Here is a 16940-nt window from a genome sequence, read left to right as displayed (position 1 = left end):
TTCTTACTGTGTGGGCAAGTCCCTTTGGGTCTCAGTCTCCCACAGGGTGAGGGCAGGGCAAGATGGTGTCTAGTGAGGTGTGGAGGCCCTTGTAACTGCATTCAAGAGTCCATAGGTTTCTCCAGTCTTTACTTATCTTGAGGTTGAGAGATGGGTGCCCCCAAGGGACATGAAAGGGAGGGCTTCCTTGTGGGTGCAGGGACCAGGGTAGGGCTGGGATGTGGGTGGGGCTTGGTGAGGGGACTTGGTGATCGAGCTGTTCCCTTTCTCCACAGGGTCCTGGAGATGCCACGAGCCAACCCAGCCTGGCTGCCCAGCCAGACCATCTCCCTACTCCCTACACCCCGCTTCTGCAAGACTCTTTCAGCAGACAGCCCACCAGTCCCCAAGTCTGAGCCCCCCAGATGCCACATGCGTGTCTGCACATTGCACACCCCCAGCACCTGTGTATGCGTGTGCACAGATGTGTGCAGACACACTCAGGGATGGAGCCGGTACTGACGGGACTCCAGGAGAGGCTCAGCAACCAAGACTGTTCTTGAATTTTCCCTCCAAGTGAACCATAGCCCTGGCCACAGGTGCTGTGGACCTGGGCTCTTGATGACTCATGTTACCTCTCCCCAGTTGCCCTGTCATTCACCGAACACTGCAGACCCTGTTTGGTGGCTCACCCAAGTTAAAGCAGGAGAGGGCTGTAACTCCATGGGGCCAGCCACTGTCCAAAGCCCAGCCTGGGAGTGCAGACTTCTTGTGCCAAAGCCAGGTGGGCACGGGCCATGGGTTCAGCACCTCGCTGGGGCCTAGAGCTTTGGCCACTGTACATCCATCTGAGACAGGGGTGAAGTCCATTCACAATGGTGAGAGCTCAAGATGCATAATACAACTGCTATGTCTCCTGACCCCTAAGCAGGACGGTGATCTCCCTGAAGTCGATACAGGCACCTGGTTTGGGTGTCTGGGCCCCTTTCCTCCAGCCTAAACTGACATCATCCTGTATACTGAGCCATCCACTCCTGGCTGGAGTGGTGGGAGGCTGCCCCCAGCGAGGGTCCTCGGCCTCTAGGTGCCAGGGCAGAGGTGGAGAGGCCCAGGTGGGACTGGTCAGTCTGCTTGGGTGGGAGAATGTCCGTCCAGGGCTCCTGGTCTCTGGGGCAAGCCTTTGTCTCTTTTCTACTGGAAGAGAAATGAATTTTATCATCTTTTAAAAATAATTCACAATTAAAGTAATAAATCTTTTTAAAAAGCTAATGTCTGTGATGGCCTCTTTGCTGGGGATGGGGGAGGCTTCCTGGGGAATTCTAGGCTCTCTTTTTAATCAGTGGCTCCTTTCTGGTAGCTTCCCCAAGTGTCACTCAGAGGCTGGGCTGCTGACTTACCTTCATATTGTTTAAAAATTTCAGCTGTGTATATATTCAACTTATGCAATACTGCAAGGCTGTTTGACCATTACCGATCCCCAAGGTAAGTACCTTTGCCATTTTGGCCTGGAACCTGCTAGGCTTTTTTCTCTGTATTTGTATACAGATCAAGGTGTCTATTGGGACATTATAGTCTCGGTTCTGGACTTTTGCTTTTCCTTGTTACATAAATGACAGAACAGAGAAGTGATTAAGAGAAGGGATTGGAGGCAGATTGTTGGGGGCTTGAATCTAAGCTCTGCCTCTTACTAGTTTTGTGATTCCAGGCAAATCACTTGAAAGCTCCATGCCTCCATGCCTCAGTTTCTCCAACTCTAAAATAGAGATAATAGTACCTACCTCTTAGAGTGACATTTTGAGGATTCAGTGAGCCAGTCAAGAAATGCTTTTAGTGCATAGCTGGCACACAGCTATATAAATTTGCCATCATTATCTGTTAGGATTTATCAGTCTTCATTTTTTCCCCACCCACGCTAGACACTGTTCAACTTGTTCCTGCCGTAGACAGCCTTCCCTGTTGGTACAAACTGAGCTGCGTCCTTTTTCATGGCTGCACAGTCTCTAAGCCCTTCCCTGAAGCACTGCCCCAGGAACACCCTCAGATGAGTTTCTCAGGAACATTTGGAGGGGGCTGGTCCCAGGAGTGGCCTCTCCCCATACTGGCACCGTCGGAGTTGGGGGCTGCCAGGTGGGGTTTTCCCACCCAAGAGCCAGGGGTGCTCAGAGGACACAGCAGGCACTGAGCCTATATCCCTCAGTGCTTTAAGAGGCCCCCAAGACAGTTTCATTTCTTTTATAATAAGCAAACTTTTGGGTAGACAGTGTTTTAAAACCCAATATTCATCTTTACACTAATGCTTTAAATGTAATTTAGAATAATTTTAATAGAGGAAGGGGCCTGTGGCTCTGCCAGAGACCTGTGGTGGGGCCCCTTCGCCTTCTGTACCACCCGGTGCACTTAGGCCGCTTAGACACGCCTCCTGACCAGACGAGCAGCCCGCGGGGACTTGCTGGGAAACCGTGGGAAACGAGTCCGAGCCTCAGGTAGGATTTTGGGGAAGGGACAGTGCAGAAAGACGCAACGTTCCCGTTCAGAGGCTTAGCACTGACGTAGGGATGCCTGGTGACATGGTCGCCGGCGTGATGAATGCAACGCTCTGTGATGGCCTCTCTAGCGGTGCTGTGATGACACAAGAAGTGATGATGTAACGCTGCCATGGTGACAAACGTCGCCGCGATGACGTAAACGGCGCTGCGGTGACACAGACGGCACTGCGAGGACGTAGGACACGCCATGATGAAGCAGGAGGCGCTGTGATGGCGTCTCTGGAGGCCTTGTGATGCAAGAAGTGCCGTCATGACGCAGGTCTGCCGTGATGACCTGAGACGTGCCAGGAGGAAGCCGGGGGCACCGTGAGAGCCTCTCAGAGGCACTGTGCTGTCGCTGTGGGACCCACAGGCGCCTTGAGGACTGCGGAGGACGCTTGCTGGCGAGAAAACGTGGGGTAGGAAGACTCGCTTTCAGATACGGGGCTGGGCCCGCCAGTGGGTGGAGCGGGGCCTGGGGCTCCTGGGGGGGTGGGCCCTCCGCCATCTTGTGCCGCCCGCCTTGCCCCAGGAATGGGGGGTAAAACCACCACCATGCTTACTAAGGCGTCGACATCCAAAAGTTTTTACTTTTAAATTTTTTTAGTGGAATGAATTTAACTTTTTAAAAATTTCAGTTGAAATGTAGTTAATATACATATGTAGATATAACACATATAACGTATAATGTAGTATATTAGTTGCAGATGTACAACACGTGATTGGACAATTATATACATTAGGAAATGCTCCCCGTAGCTACCCTCTGTCATACCAAACTGTCACAATGGTTATTGATTATATTTCTATGTTGTGCCTTACATTCTCCTGACTTAGTGATTTTTAAGCTGGAAGTTTGTACCTCTTGATCCCCTTCACCTATTTCTCTTGTTAGCCCCCCTTCCCTTTGTCAACCACCAGTTTGTATTTTTGAATCTTTCTGGCTCTTTTTCAGATTTTACAAAAGTGAGACCATATGGTATTTATCTTTCTCTGACTGACTTGGTTCACTTAGCATAACACCTCTGGGTCCATCCATGTCTTATGGCAAGATTTCTTTCTTTTTTATGGCTGAGTAATATTCCCTTGTGTGTATGTAGCACATCTTTATCCATTCATCTCTGGTGGACACGTAGGTTGCTTCCATATTTTGGCTATTGTAAATAATGTTGTGATGAACATAGGGGTGCATACATCTTTTTGAATTAGTTTTCATTTTCTTTGGGTAAATTCCTAGAAGTAGAATTACAGGATTGTATGGTATTTCTATTTTTAATTTTTTGAGGAAGCTCTCAATTTCCATAGTGGCTTCACCACTTCACATTCCCACAAGCAGTGCAGGCGGGTTCCCTTTTCTCCACATCCTCACTTAACTCTTTCTTGTCTTTTTGATACTAGCTGTTCTGTGTGAGGTGATATCTCATTGTGGTTTTTGATTTGCATTCCCTGATTAGTGATGTTGAACTTATTTGCAAGTGTCTATTGGCCATCTGTATGCCTTCTGTGGAAAAATGTCTGTTCAAGTCTTCCGCCCATTTTTTATCTGTTTTTTTTGGTGTTGAGTTTTATGAGTTTTTAAAATATACTTTGGATATTAACCTGTTGTTGGAGGTATCATTTGCAAATATTTTCTCTCATTCAATAGACTGCTTTTTTGTTGTATTGATGGTTTCCTTTGCTGTGCAAAAGCTTTTTGGTTTGATGAAAAGTTTTTATCTTATATTGAAGTTGTTGCAAAGGATGAAATTTTTGGTGTATTGTTTGTCATCACTGACATTTTAAAATTAAACCATGTCATTACTCTTCTAAATGAGCCCACATAAACGTAATGATGAGATGATGCTCACCACCATTAAAAAAATGCATGAACAAACTCTTACAGTTAAAAAATTTAGCCTTCCCCCCTTGACTATGCATTTCCATCTACATTTAGCTAGAATTTTAGCTAAATGTTATAGCATTTAGGCCTTTAAGTCTTACTAATCATTTGGTCGTACTTCTCTGCAATATAAATATCTATATAAGTTGAAATGGATATTTTAATTTTTTTCTCTTGACCATAAAGGTTTAATTTTTAAGGTCTGGATTGCCCTTCAACTATAGATACACAGTTGATCAACAGTATCAGTGTGTTTCACATTTTGTTATGTATCAGAGAAGTAAAACTTTACTGGAAGACATTTCCTTTTTATATGTTTTTAAATTTATGGAGTAGAATTGATGTGTGTATATACAGCCCTAGGAATTTGAGCACATGTAGAACTGAGTAAGCACCGCCAACCAAGACGCAGGACGATTTCATCATCTCCGAATTTCTTCCTGCTTGCCCTCTTCCTGCTTGCCCTCTGTAGTAAACCCTCCCCTCGGGCGTAACGTCTGGTAACCAGGTAGTGTTGTCTTTTCCAGAATGTCATATAAATGGAATCGTATAGTATGTAGCCTTTTAAGACTGGTTTCTGTCACCTGTCATAATGTCTTGAGATTCATACATGTTGCATGTTATCAATGGTTTGTTTCTTTTTATTGTTGGGTGCAATTCCATTATATGCAAATCCCATAGGTTTTTAGCCATGTATAACTCAAAGGACGTTTAAAGTATTTGCAGTTTTGGGTAATGATGAATAATACCTGGGAGTGGGACTGCTGGATCATGTGGTAACTCTATTTTTAACCTTTTGAGGCACTGCCAGACAATTTTCATGGTAGCTGTACTATTCTGCATTCTCACCAGCAAGGTATGAGAGTTTTACCTGCTCTTCATGCTGGCCAGCACCTTGGTACTTAAACAAATTTTAGTCATCTCGTGGCGGTAGCTCACTGTGGTTTTATTTTTATGGAAACACATCCCACAATGAGATCAGAGAGACTTCCTTTTCACTTTAAGTGATGTATCCGTGAATGACTAACACTTATTGCTAAAATGAGACAAATTTTGTCATCCATTCCTTTCTTATTGTTGTACATATAAGATAGAGAAAGCTTGTTTATGTAAATAAGTAGCTGGGAGGGGAAGGAATGTCCTGAAAGCAATGTCACTCAACTCTTACTCTTCTGAGTCATGGGCACAAAACAGATGGCGATCTGTCACCAAAAGTATCTTTACTGATCTACAAGCTGACAAGTCCATTTGCCCTCTATTCACATTTGTAGACAGCAGGAAAGTGGAAACCCCCAACTTGCGAAAGAATTGTAAAAGGATGACCAATTTTTAGCTCTGAAAACTAGTCTTTGGGAGCATCCCTCCAGAGGGGCTGGAGGATGGGGAAGAACTGCCTCCTGTGGAGTACATTGGGGGCCTCGTGAAGGGGCTGGAGGAATGCCCCGGGGCCTGGGTCTGCTCTCAGGGATACTCACAGGCAAAAAACTCACGGGGAGTGCAGGCCCTTAAATCCCCCACATTGGCCCCACTTGGAAAGCTGAGCTCAGTGTTCCCCAACTCATACTTTGATAACCACGTTGAGAACTGCTGACTGCCCTTGTGCCTGAGCCTCATCACAGACTCATGTAACTTTTCCTTTCAACTCTACCTGCTCATAAAAAAGTTATTAAAACAGGCAGTCTCCATAAAGCATTCTGCCCCTCACGTGTCTCATTGTATGAACATCTTGCTTCTGAGCATCTTTGTAAGGTTCTGATTTTTTTTTTTTTGGTACAGCCTTGGTCCCTAAACAGCCAACTACTTCATTCAGGGATCAGCAAGGAAACTGCCCTCTGCTCGCTGCTGGCAGCATGGGCTGCACGGTTACCTTAAAGGACACTGGATCAGGCTCCAGTGCGGCACTGGCTTGACGAATTCTAAGGAGTATCCTAACTCTGAAACTTTCTTCCCATGCTTTTCTTTATGCCCCAACCCCCATCTACTTATGTGACTCTGCTAACTTAATATTTTTCTTTAGTATGGCTCACTATTTTACTTAAAGACTTTTCTTTGAAAAGAAAAGCAGTTATATCTGAACCTGTAGATCCAGGAGCATGTTATATTTTCCATAACCCATTAAAACGTATACATGCCTGTTAACATTTTTTTATTAAGTTATCATTAATGTACAATCTTGTGAAGGTTTCACATAAGCAACATTGTGTTTTCAGTATTCACCCAAGTACCCCCCCACCCCATTGCAGTCACTGTCCATCAGTGTAGTAAGATGCTATAGAGTCACTACTTGTCTTCTCCATGCTATACTGCCTTCCCATTGACCTACCTGTTTTATGTGTGCTAATTATAATGCCCCTTAATCCCCTTCTCCCTCCCTAACCCCTTCCCTTTGGTAACTGATAGTCCCTCTTGGAGTCTGTGAGTCTGCTGCTGTTTTGTTACTTCAGTTTTGCTTTGTTGTTATACTCCACAGATGAGAGAAATCATTTGGCACTTGTCTTTCTCCGCCTCATGCCTGTTAACATTTAAAGATGTTCATCCAGGATCCAGGTACCGCCAGGCCTGCTCTGTTCAAGCACCCTGTGCTGTCCTTATTGTCCCACAGCCCCCTATCTTCCAACTCTGCTTGTGGAATAAGCGGTACCCCTGTATGAATGGTTTCCATCTTCTCTGTCTTGCTTAGTTCCATCACCAAAGTCTCAATTCCAGCCATGCCTCTTCCTCTAGGAAGCTTCTCTTATCACTTCTGCTCACTCAACTTTCCCCACCTTGGAATTTCTGGGGCATTATGTCTGTACCCTAAATGATACTAGCATGTTCTAGTGCTTGAAGTCTTAACTCCAGCTGCTGTAGCCTCAAACCCCACGGGCCTATAACATAACCTGTGGTACCTACAGTTGTGCCAGAAACTGGAATATGCTTAACCAGGATGGTTGCGTACATTCCTCTGCTCATCAGATGATCATTCTTTCAACAAATACAGAGCGCTCCCTATACACTGTGAATAAAGTCACTGGGGTGGCTTTCCTTATCCGAAAAAAATGGCAGCAAGATAATATCTGTCTTTCAGGGTCAGCGTGGAGCTCAGAAGAGTTGGTGGTCCCACGTGATGGGTTCAGTGCTGGAGACTGCATTCAAGCCCACTGGTCTGGGGCTGTCCTGCTTGGTGCCACCAGGATCTCTCACCCACAGGCTGTGCCAGGCTGGCCCACGGGTTTCCTGGCTTCCATGCATGTCCTGTGCTCTCCATTTGCCATGCAGTAGACTGAGAGGTTTTGCTGAAATGTAAACTGTCACCAGGTTCATCCCTTGCTTAAATCCGTGCTGCAGCTTTCCCCCTTACTCTGATGATCAGGTCCTCCTCTTGGGAGCTGCTGGGAAAAATCCCTCTCCAGCTCAGGCAGAAGTGCTGGGCTCGGCCACTGGGGGGCGAGCTGTGCACACAGGTTTTTCAGAGGCTTGTGTTTCTGATAGATGCTGTGAATGACCTCTTAGGGTGTTCCTTAAATTGGGGTGGGGGGTGTCGCCTGGAGTCACAGCCTGGCTTGAGGCACTTGTAACCTCATGAAATGGCATTTTATGCTGGTGTTTGGGCATTTTCTTCTCCTAGGAAGTGTTTCCTTAATATTCGTCAGATTTTCAAAAGCATCTTTACCCTTTCCAAGGGTCTTGTGGGCAAGAATGACACCCCTAAGATAACAGCCAAGGTCATGTGATGTATTGGAAAGGTCTCTGGCCTTGGAGGCAGGCTATCTGTGTGTTAATCCCTGCTTTTCCCTGATTGCTGGGCAGCCTTGGAGAAATCTACAACCTCTCTGAGCCTCCAGTTTCCCACCCATGAAATGGGAGTGAAGATCTCAGCTCCATGAATTTCCAAGAACCCCTGTGAGGGTGGAAAATTAATGGATCTGTAAACATTTTCTATGGGGTGAAGGACTATTATGAAAGATCTCAGAACCTGTGCCTCCAGCAAGCATTTATTAGATGCTTACTGTGTACAGAGCACTTGCTGGGCACTGAGAGGAAGTCAAGCTCTGAGAGGGCTGTGGTCCTGCATGCATTCATTAATTCCTTCAACAGCTGTTTTCTGGGTGACCGCTATGTGTCAGAACTTGAGTATATACTGGTAGTTGACTTTGATTGGGTCCCTCCACTGAAGATGCTGAGACAAAGATTTGTGGCCAAGGGGTGTCCCAGGAGGGAAAAGGGGGCTCCAGCATCCCAAAGGCAGCATTCTAAGGAAGGTCAACAGGTACTAGCTAGGTTTTGGATGTGATAGCACACTAAAGCCAGTGGTGCACAAACACAGTCAAAAGGGGTCTCTATGGATCTGTTAGAGCACCAATGTTATCTGCTTCAAAAATACAGTGGACAAAACAGGAGAGGTCCCTGCCTTCATAGGCTTACATTCTGCTGGAGAGACAGTGAACAAGTGAAGGAATAAGATAACTCCAGAAAGCCATGAATGCCAGGAAAGAAAGAAAAAAGCAAGGTGACATGATGAAAGGAGGTGTTGGGGGATGAGGGTTGCTACTTAGGTGAGAGAGTATTTCTAGAAATGTCTTCTGAGAAGTGCCATTTATGCTGATTTGTGGAGGATTTGAAGGAATCAGCAAAAGAGCACTTTAGGAATCAGGAGCTGCATGTGCGAAGGTCCTGAGGCAGCAACACACAGAATAAAATTGAGAGTGGTGTGGCTAGAGTGTAGCAAGTGAGAGGATGGGAGATGAGGTTGGAGAGTTAGGCAGGGGTCAGTCAGGCAGGGCCTGTAGTTTCTTAAGGACAATGGGAACCATTGGTTTTAAGTTGGGGAGCCAGGTGGTTGCTGTTTCTGTTGAGCTGGGAGTCGCGGTGGGCATTGGGGAAGGATCCGGGAGGGGGCACTCAACAGTTTATAGAACCTCACTTGCCCCCTGCTCCTTCTGTGGGACTGTCGGAGCATCCCTGAGACGGCCAAGACAGAATAATCAGGCCAGTGTTACAAGAGAGGAAACTGAGACATGTTCCTTGCTTCTCCTGCCTTCTTGCTTCCTAATGATCTCTTTACAGGAGAGTGCATCCCCTTGGTTTTCACGCTGAAGGCCCTGAGTACCTGCCCTTCGCAGTTTCATCTTAATTGTGTGTAAGCATGTGGTCACATTCTGCCTTCTTCCTTAGACCCTGAGCTCCTGAGGGCAGGCACTGGGTCTTGGGGTTCTGAGCTGCATCCCCAGCGCCTGGCATGATGTTTTGCAGCTCGTGTAAGTCTTTGTTGAGTAATGAACGAACATTCGGGGAGTAGTTGAGTTGTGAGTGTGACTTGTGGGTGGAGAAAGCTCAGAGTCCCGCTAGGCAGTTGCCTCCCCTGCCTCCTCTCCTTGGCTCCGGCTCCGAGCCCAGCCTGTATTCAAGATTCAGAGCCCTGACCAGGGCCCGCCAGAGGCCCCAGTGCAGACTGTGGCCACCAGGGGGCGCTGTGTCTCCACCCCTGAGCCGGGCAGCCCCTGCATTCAGAATACAAAGGCCTGGCTAGGCTCGCTCTGGGTGCCTCTGGCAGCCCAGGAGACGGAGCCATGTCTGTATTTTGAGAACCTGAATATATTAAAAGAAAAAATGAAAAATTGATGGGCCAGAGCTGTACAACCTGTGCTCCCTTGTATGTTTACATTGAACAAGTTAACAGTTTTCACACATAAAAATGCCCTGCACTATTATCTGTGTGAAGTTACAGAGGCTTGTAAAAATTAATTAGCAATGTCTGCAGAGGGCAGGATTTGGTTATGGGAAATTATTGCAATTCTTTTTGTCTGGATGGTGGGGCTCTAGGGCAGTACATTCAACCACATCTGGAGAGCAGCTTCCAGGTCTGATTGTGGAGTTCTTGTGAACGCAGGGCCCAGGCCACATGGCTGCCCTTGATCCCCCAGGGATGGGCCCAATTCTGATCAGAACTTCGGATGCCCAGCAAATGTAAAATCTCAGTTGCCGGGTACTCTAAGCCCAGTCAGGCCAGAGCTGGGCCCCGGTGTCCTGGCTTCCTCTCCTGTGTGCATGTACTCTTCTAAATCTTTGACATGAGTTCATTTCATTTTCCTCATGACCCAAGGAAGTGTTATTGTCATCATCTTTGTTTTACAAATGAGGAAACTGAGGTACAGAGATGTTAAAGTAGATGTCCAAGGTCTATGGCTGGCAAATGTCCGAGTCCAGATTTGAACCTTGGCAGCTGAGTCCAAGGCATGTGTGTTCAGTCAGTGACTGCTCCACATATCTCCTCAGTGTCCAGTTAACCAGGACTCCACTGCTGCTGATAACCAGGGACCCCTACTTTCTCCTACCCCTTCTGCGATACCCACCTTTGGGGAATATCGTTTCCAGTCAAAGTATAGCCAGGTCCTGATTCTGGAGAATCTGAGAAATTGGGGAGATGAAAAGAGATTACAAAACTCATTTCCCCCAGACATGCAACCCCAACTCTATCTAGAAAGAGGCTCTGCATGCCAGGCATGTGCCAAACCACTCTGGAAAAGCTCCCAGCAGGGGAATATTTAAGCTCATTCCAGAGAGGTTGAGAATAGGGTGGGAAAGAGAAGAGTAAGAATAAACATTTCAGAAAATAGTGCTTGGGTCTGTAAAATCTACAACAAAACTTGAAGGAGAGGGCAGAAGAGACTGGAGGAAGCAGCCCAGGACTTTTGAATAAGGTCAGCTGCTTGAGGGTGAGGGACTGTTTTTTCTTATTTTCTTCTCTGAGGTCTTGGAAGCCAGCTCCTGAGGGTTCCAGGACTGGTGCATTTTTCCTGAGGGTGAAGGCCAAATGGCAATATCTTGGAGTCTGGAGTCAAGAACATTTCCAGATTTCATGGCATGTTTGCCATGAAGCCTTAGCTGCAGCAAATATGACAACATCCAGAAGTCCTCGGCTGAGGAAGAAGGGGGGGCCTTCAAGATGGAGCTGTTTGTTTTCTACTTTAAGGAACAGATGTTTGAGCAACATTGGCCATGATGCACATTTCTGCAAGCAAGATCTCATTTACCTCCTCCACTTCCATTATGGAATGGGACTTCCACTCCCCTGGGAAAACATCTCAGCAGATGGATTGGGACGATGTGGCGTGGAAGGCATTAAAGTAGTGGTCAGGCCTATTGCAGTTTTATAGAACTGTGGAACATTCTTTGGTCTCTGGGACCATCTGTTTCTGTGACCCGCCCCATCTGCTCTTCCCTGGGCCACAGGAATTCCTTCCATTTTAGGGGATGGAGACTCCCAGATGAGACACTAACATCTCTGGTCCTGCCTCATGGTGTTCTCAGCTCTAGTTTCTGGCTGTGGCAGCAACAGCTGTTTTAGGGAAGGGTTTCTCCCATGATATCAACCTCGGCGATTGGGTAGGAGGCAGGGTTTGGATGCAAGAGCTGTTTGCTGAAGAGGACTGCATTCACTGTGTCCCACAGGCAAGTCACTTTGAACCTCTGTGTCTGTGCTGCCTCTGTCCAACAGGAATTCCAATTCCTGCCCCATTTATTTCACAGGTCCTCATGAGGATTGCAAAGAAGGACATTTTATGCACTTCTGACTAAAAATAGTTTGAAAAGACTTTGAAATGTGTCACAAAGTAGTCTTGAACAGACCCTAACATCCAGGACTCAGTAAGTTTTTCAAGTTCTACTGGCGCTGAGCTGCAGTACTGTGCATCACCAGGCAGTATCGCTGTCAGACGCGTCATGGGCATTCTGGCACACGTGAATCATTGCGTGGCTTTCCTGTGTGTGTAAAACTAGCCTCTTTAAACAATGTATGTAGATCACTGGAGGTGAGTCCAAATGCCCACAGAGTCAGACAGCAGTGTAACCAAGCTCAGAAGGCCAGGTGTTTGTTCCCTGTGTGGCAGGGCTGCGCTAGCCCAGCTGAGGGTAGAGGTGTGCCTTCCCAAAGCTTGGCTGGAAAGCAGTGGGTGTGAGCGGGGAATTGCCCCTGCTTTGCCTTCCCCAATGCAACACTTTCTCAACACTTTTTTTAAAGATACACAGTTAACATTGATATTGCTAAGATTTTGATGAAAATATGTTCCTGTGTGGAAGTGGGGTTGGCAGACCCACGGTTAAGGAGAGGAGCACTGTGTGTTGGGCTCTGGGCTAGTGACACCCCTCCCTCCAACTCCAGCCCAGCCTGCCTGTCCATCATCTGAGAACCTGGCTTTGCCTTCCATCACGCCGACGGCTGCCTTATGGGGATGCAGGCTGTTGTTGCCAAGTCTTTCTTTTTTTTCTTTTTTTTTCTTTTCAAAAGAAGATGGCTTTTAAAAATGCAAAATTTTCTGATTTTTAATTATTGGCAACAAATTCCAATTAAATAAAATACTATGTGGGCCAGATGAAACGCATCTTGGAATTGACTTTGTCATTTCTGAGCATTACTTGCCTTTGCTTTTTAGTTCTGTAACTTAAGTATAAATGTCTATGGCTATATACCTGTCTCTGGAGGTGTGTAAAGGGGTGTCTTTGATCAGTCTGATTCACTGAACGTGGTTATCTTATGTACGAACCGGGCTAAATAGACCATACTTTGGGGTTTATAAATAGTAACTGCTGGCACACTAGTTTCTTGAGTCAGAACGGTATGTGAATCCTGGATCTGCTATTTACTTCCTTGTGTGACCTTGAGCAAGTCACTTAACCTCTCTGAGCCTCAGCAACCTCATCTGTGAAAATGAGGATAATAAAATAGCCATATGGTAGCCATTAGTAGCGTGTCCACCGAGTGTTTCTAACTTTTACCTTCTGGGCACACAGGAGGATTCTGGTCCCCTTGTGGTTTGGTGGAACCATGGCACTCATTCTGGCTGGAGAGCTGAGAGGGGAGTGTCACTTGTATCGCTCTGTGGGCTACAGCATGTAATTGCTGTGGTGAGAACCTTCAGAACCCCTTTTTTCTTTGCCCTGGGGATGGCAGTGTCTGAGATGCTGACTGCTCCGTCATCTTGGGTCCCATAATGAGGAGTATGCAGAACGCACAAGTTGACTTCTGTAGCATGAACAAGAAATAAACCTTTGCTGCTTTAGGCTGCCAAGGTCAGGGGGATTGTGTGTCACCGTAACATTGCCTAGGCCGTCCTGAATGGTATGACCCACTTCCTGGAATGCAGTGAGGAGTCGGTGAACTAAAGTGCTGAAGAGGCTTAGCACAGTATCTGGCACCTGACAAACACTCATGAATGGGAGATTCTCCTTCACTCATTCAGCAAATACTTGTTGAGCACCTGTGCCTTGGCAGGCCCCGTTCCAGGCCCTGGGGATAGAGTAGTGAACAAAATAGGCCCAGATCCCTGACCCTCGGAGCTTCCATTCTAGTGACGTGATAGCTTCTCCTCCCTCAGCTGGGTGTACAAGCAAAGTGAAGGCATTTGATTTGTCCTGGGCCTGTGGTGGATTGAAACCAAGTCTGGAGGTACTACGGGTGGCAGACAAAAAGGGGGTGGGAGAGCTCCTCCCTTCCCAGAGACAGCAGGCAGATTGTGGGGATCAGGAGCGTTTCAGGCAGGTCACCCCAGGCTGCTCACAGTGCTGTTGATAACCAAGCCAGGCCTTGGGCAGAGGCCAGTGTTGCCTTTGCCTGGGGAGAAGGCGGAATGACTGGTACAAGACAATCTGTGAAATTGGGGCAGGCAGTCCCTGCACATCTCAGAAAAACCTAAAGGTGTAAAGCTTTCCATTTAAGCTCCACCCCCTTCGATGCATAAACCACGAACTATGCTAAAAAGAGGACTTGGGGAATTTCTAAAAGGATGGTAACATTTCTCATGTGCCTTTCTGTGTGCTTAGTGCCTGCTTCATGGCTGTCAGTCCCTGCGGTTTCCTTCTACAGGGAACAATTCACATCATTTTACAGATGAGAAAACTGAGGCTCAGAGAGGCTGAGTGCACTGTTAAAAGCTGCATAACAAGGTAGTGAGGCAGCTGAGATGCAAACCTAGGTCTTCTGACCCCAAATCCTGTGTGTCCCCTGTGCTGGTCCCTCATGGTATTCTAAGGAGCAAGAGGAAAATATAGACAACGGGGTTCTGGCTTCCCCTCCCTTCTCCTGGAGACTCTCAGCCATAGCAATCCTTTATTGCTCCTGGTTCTGATTATTTTTGCTCTGTTGATGGAGAACTGCTGTGTGCCTAATGCTGCTGAGCACCTGACCTGTATTCCCTCATTCCGTGATCACACTGACCCAGAGAGGCAGTTGCTGTCCTTATTCCCATTTTGTGGATGAGGCAACTGAGTCTCGGAGAGGTGACTTGACATAGCCAGGTGGCCAGCAGGTATAGGGCAGTTTTGCGGAACTGATCTATCAGGAGCTCTGGGGGTGAAGAGGGGTCAGAGGCAGGTAAAGGGTCAGCGAGCTTCAAGTGCACCTTGCCTGGGAAGGGAGGGAGCCACCATGGCTGCTTGTTTCTGGCAATGATCCTAGGGTAGCATGAATTGTAGGGTAACTCCAGGCAAGTCATCTCCTACAGGAAAGGAATGGCTTTGGACCAGAACAGAGGGTGCAAGCTGGTTGACTTTGGCCTACACAGTGTTTAAAGCAGGGGGAAAAACTAAATTAGTGGCCAAAATTTAAAAATCAAGATATTTCATGTAAAAATCTGTATTTCAGCTACTTCTGCAAAATTGGAAGATCTAGCCACACTGGGCCTTAATGCCTGCCTGGAAGCTGTCCCCCAGGGTGGTTAGTGCTTTGAGAAGGGACATATGGTTTGTGTGACTGCCTGGGTCAGCCTTGCTCACTAGATGCTGATGCACCCTGGTGACATTTGAGCTGGTGACCATGCCCTGAGCCTGAACTCTTGGGGAAGATTTCTAGATGTTGGCAGAGGGTCATCCCAGATGTGGGAACACATTTTGAGGAGCCTGTTGGGAGGGCATGGACACTTCTGATTGTCTCCCAGCCTGGCATCCCTCATTTCCACTCTGCTGTCACTTGAAAGTGACCAATCAAGTCTCCAGGTTGTATCATCTCGAGAAGCAACATTGAACAGTAGGGAGCAAACCAGATGAGAGGCGGAGACCCAGATAATAATAGCAATGGGGATGACCATGACCCTTCCTATAAAGGTGGTCACATCCTAATCCCCAGTACCTGTACGTGGCTAAAGGGGCTTTGGATTCAGTGAAGGATCTCAAGATGGAGCTAGTGTGCTGGATTATCTAGGTGAGCCCAGTGTCCCATTGCCATCACAAGGATCCTTGTAGGAGGGAGGCAGAAAGGCTGGAGAGGGGGATGTGAAGATGGAAGGGGAGGCTGGAGTGATGTACTTTGAAGTTGGTGGAAGGGACTGCAAGCCGAGGAATGCAGGTGCCACTGGAAGCTGGAAAAGACAGAGCAGATTCTGTCCTATAGCCTCCCGGGAATGCAGTCCTGCTGATGCATTGCTTTTGACTTCTGACCTTCAGAAGTGAGAGAACAAATTTATGTTGCTTTGCTCCCATTAAATTTGTGGTCATTTGTTTCAGCGGTGAGGGGAACAGAGTGGTGCCAGTGTTGCTGATGGTGATGCCACGTGGCTATGTAGCTATGCAGTCCTGGCCTTGCACATGTGCCTCTCTCTCTGAAGTTATTTAATCTCAATAATCCCACGAAGGAGGCACTAGTAACACTTCTTCCACTGTATAGGTGAGAGCATGAGGTATGGAGAAGGTGAGCCACTTACCGTAGTCACACAGCCAGCAAGCGCCCAGTGTGGACTTGAGCTTGGACAGCCTGGCTTTGGAATCAGCCTTCAGTTGCTGTCGTGGCTTCTTTTTTATTAATTTTTTATTAAGGTATTATTGATATACACTCTTATGAAGATTTCGCATGAAAAAACAATGTGGTTACTACATTTACCTATATTATCAAGTCCCCACCCATACCCCAGTGCAGTCACTGTCCATCAGTGTAGTAAGATGCCACAGATCCACTATGTGCCTTCTCTGTGCTACACTGTTCTCCCCCTGATCCCCCACACCATGTGTACTAAACATAATACCCCTCAGTTCCCTTCTCCCTCCCTCCCCACCCGTGCTCCCACACCCCTCCCCTTTGGTAACCACTAGTTCATTTTTGGAGTCTCAGAGTCTGCTGCTGTTTTGTTCCTTCAGTTTTGCTTCATTGGTATACTCCACAAATGAGGGAAATCATTTGGCATTTGTCTTTCTCCACCTGGCCTATTTCACTGAGCATAATTTCCTCCAGCTCCATCCATGTTGTTGCAAATGGTAGAATTTCTTTCTTTCTTATGGCTGAATAGTATTCCATTGTGTATATGTACCACATCTTCTTTATCCATTCATCTACTGAAGACACTTACGTTGCTTCCATTTCTTGGCTATTATAAATAGTGCTGCGATAAACATAGGGGTGCATCTGTCTTTTTCAAACTGGACTGCTGCATTCTTAGGGTAAATTCCTAGAAGTGGAATGCTTGGGTCAAATAGTATTTCTATTTTGAGTTTTTTGAGGAACCTCCATATTGCTCTCCACAATGGTTGAACTAGCTTACATTCCCACCAGCAGTGTAGGAGGGTTCCCCTTTCTCCACATCCTCGCCAACATT

General features: G+C 46.9%; 1 protein-coding gene across 4 annotated transcripts in view; it reads left to right on the top strand.

The window, feature by feature from the left end:
* The window catches only part of SCARB1 (scavenger receptor class B member 1), a 64263-nt gene extending 63015 nt beyond the window's left edge, over positions 1–1248 (top strand). For all 4 annotated transcript variants that reach the window (XM_017651100.3, XM_017651099.3, XM_037014116.2 and 1 more), the window contains one exon: positions 276–1248. In XM_017651100.3, coding sequence (XP_017506589.1) covers positions 276–395 — 120 coding nt within the window. In that variant the 3' untranslated portion in view covers positions 396–1248. The remainder of the gene's footprint in view (positions 1–275) is intronic.
* Positions 1249–16940: the final 15692 nt, after the last annotated feature.

Source organism: Manis javanica, chromosome 15 (assembly GCF_040802235.1).
Source record: "Manis javanica isolate MJ-LG chromosome 15, MJ_LKY, whole genome shotgun sequence".
In the NCBI taxonomy this organism is placed as follows: Eukaryota; Metazoa; Chordata; class Mammalia; order Pholidota; family Manidae; genus Manis; species Manis javanica.
This window is presented reverse-complemented; position numbering and strand designations above follow the sequence as displayed.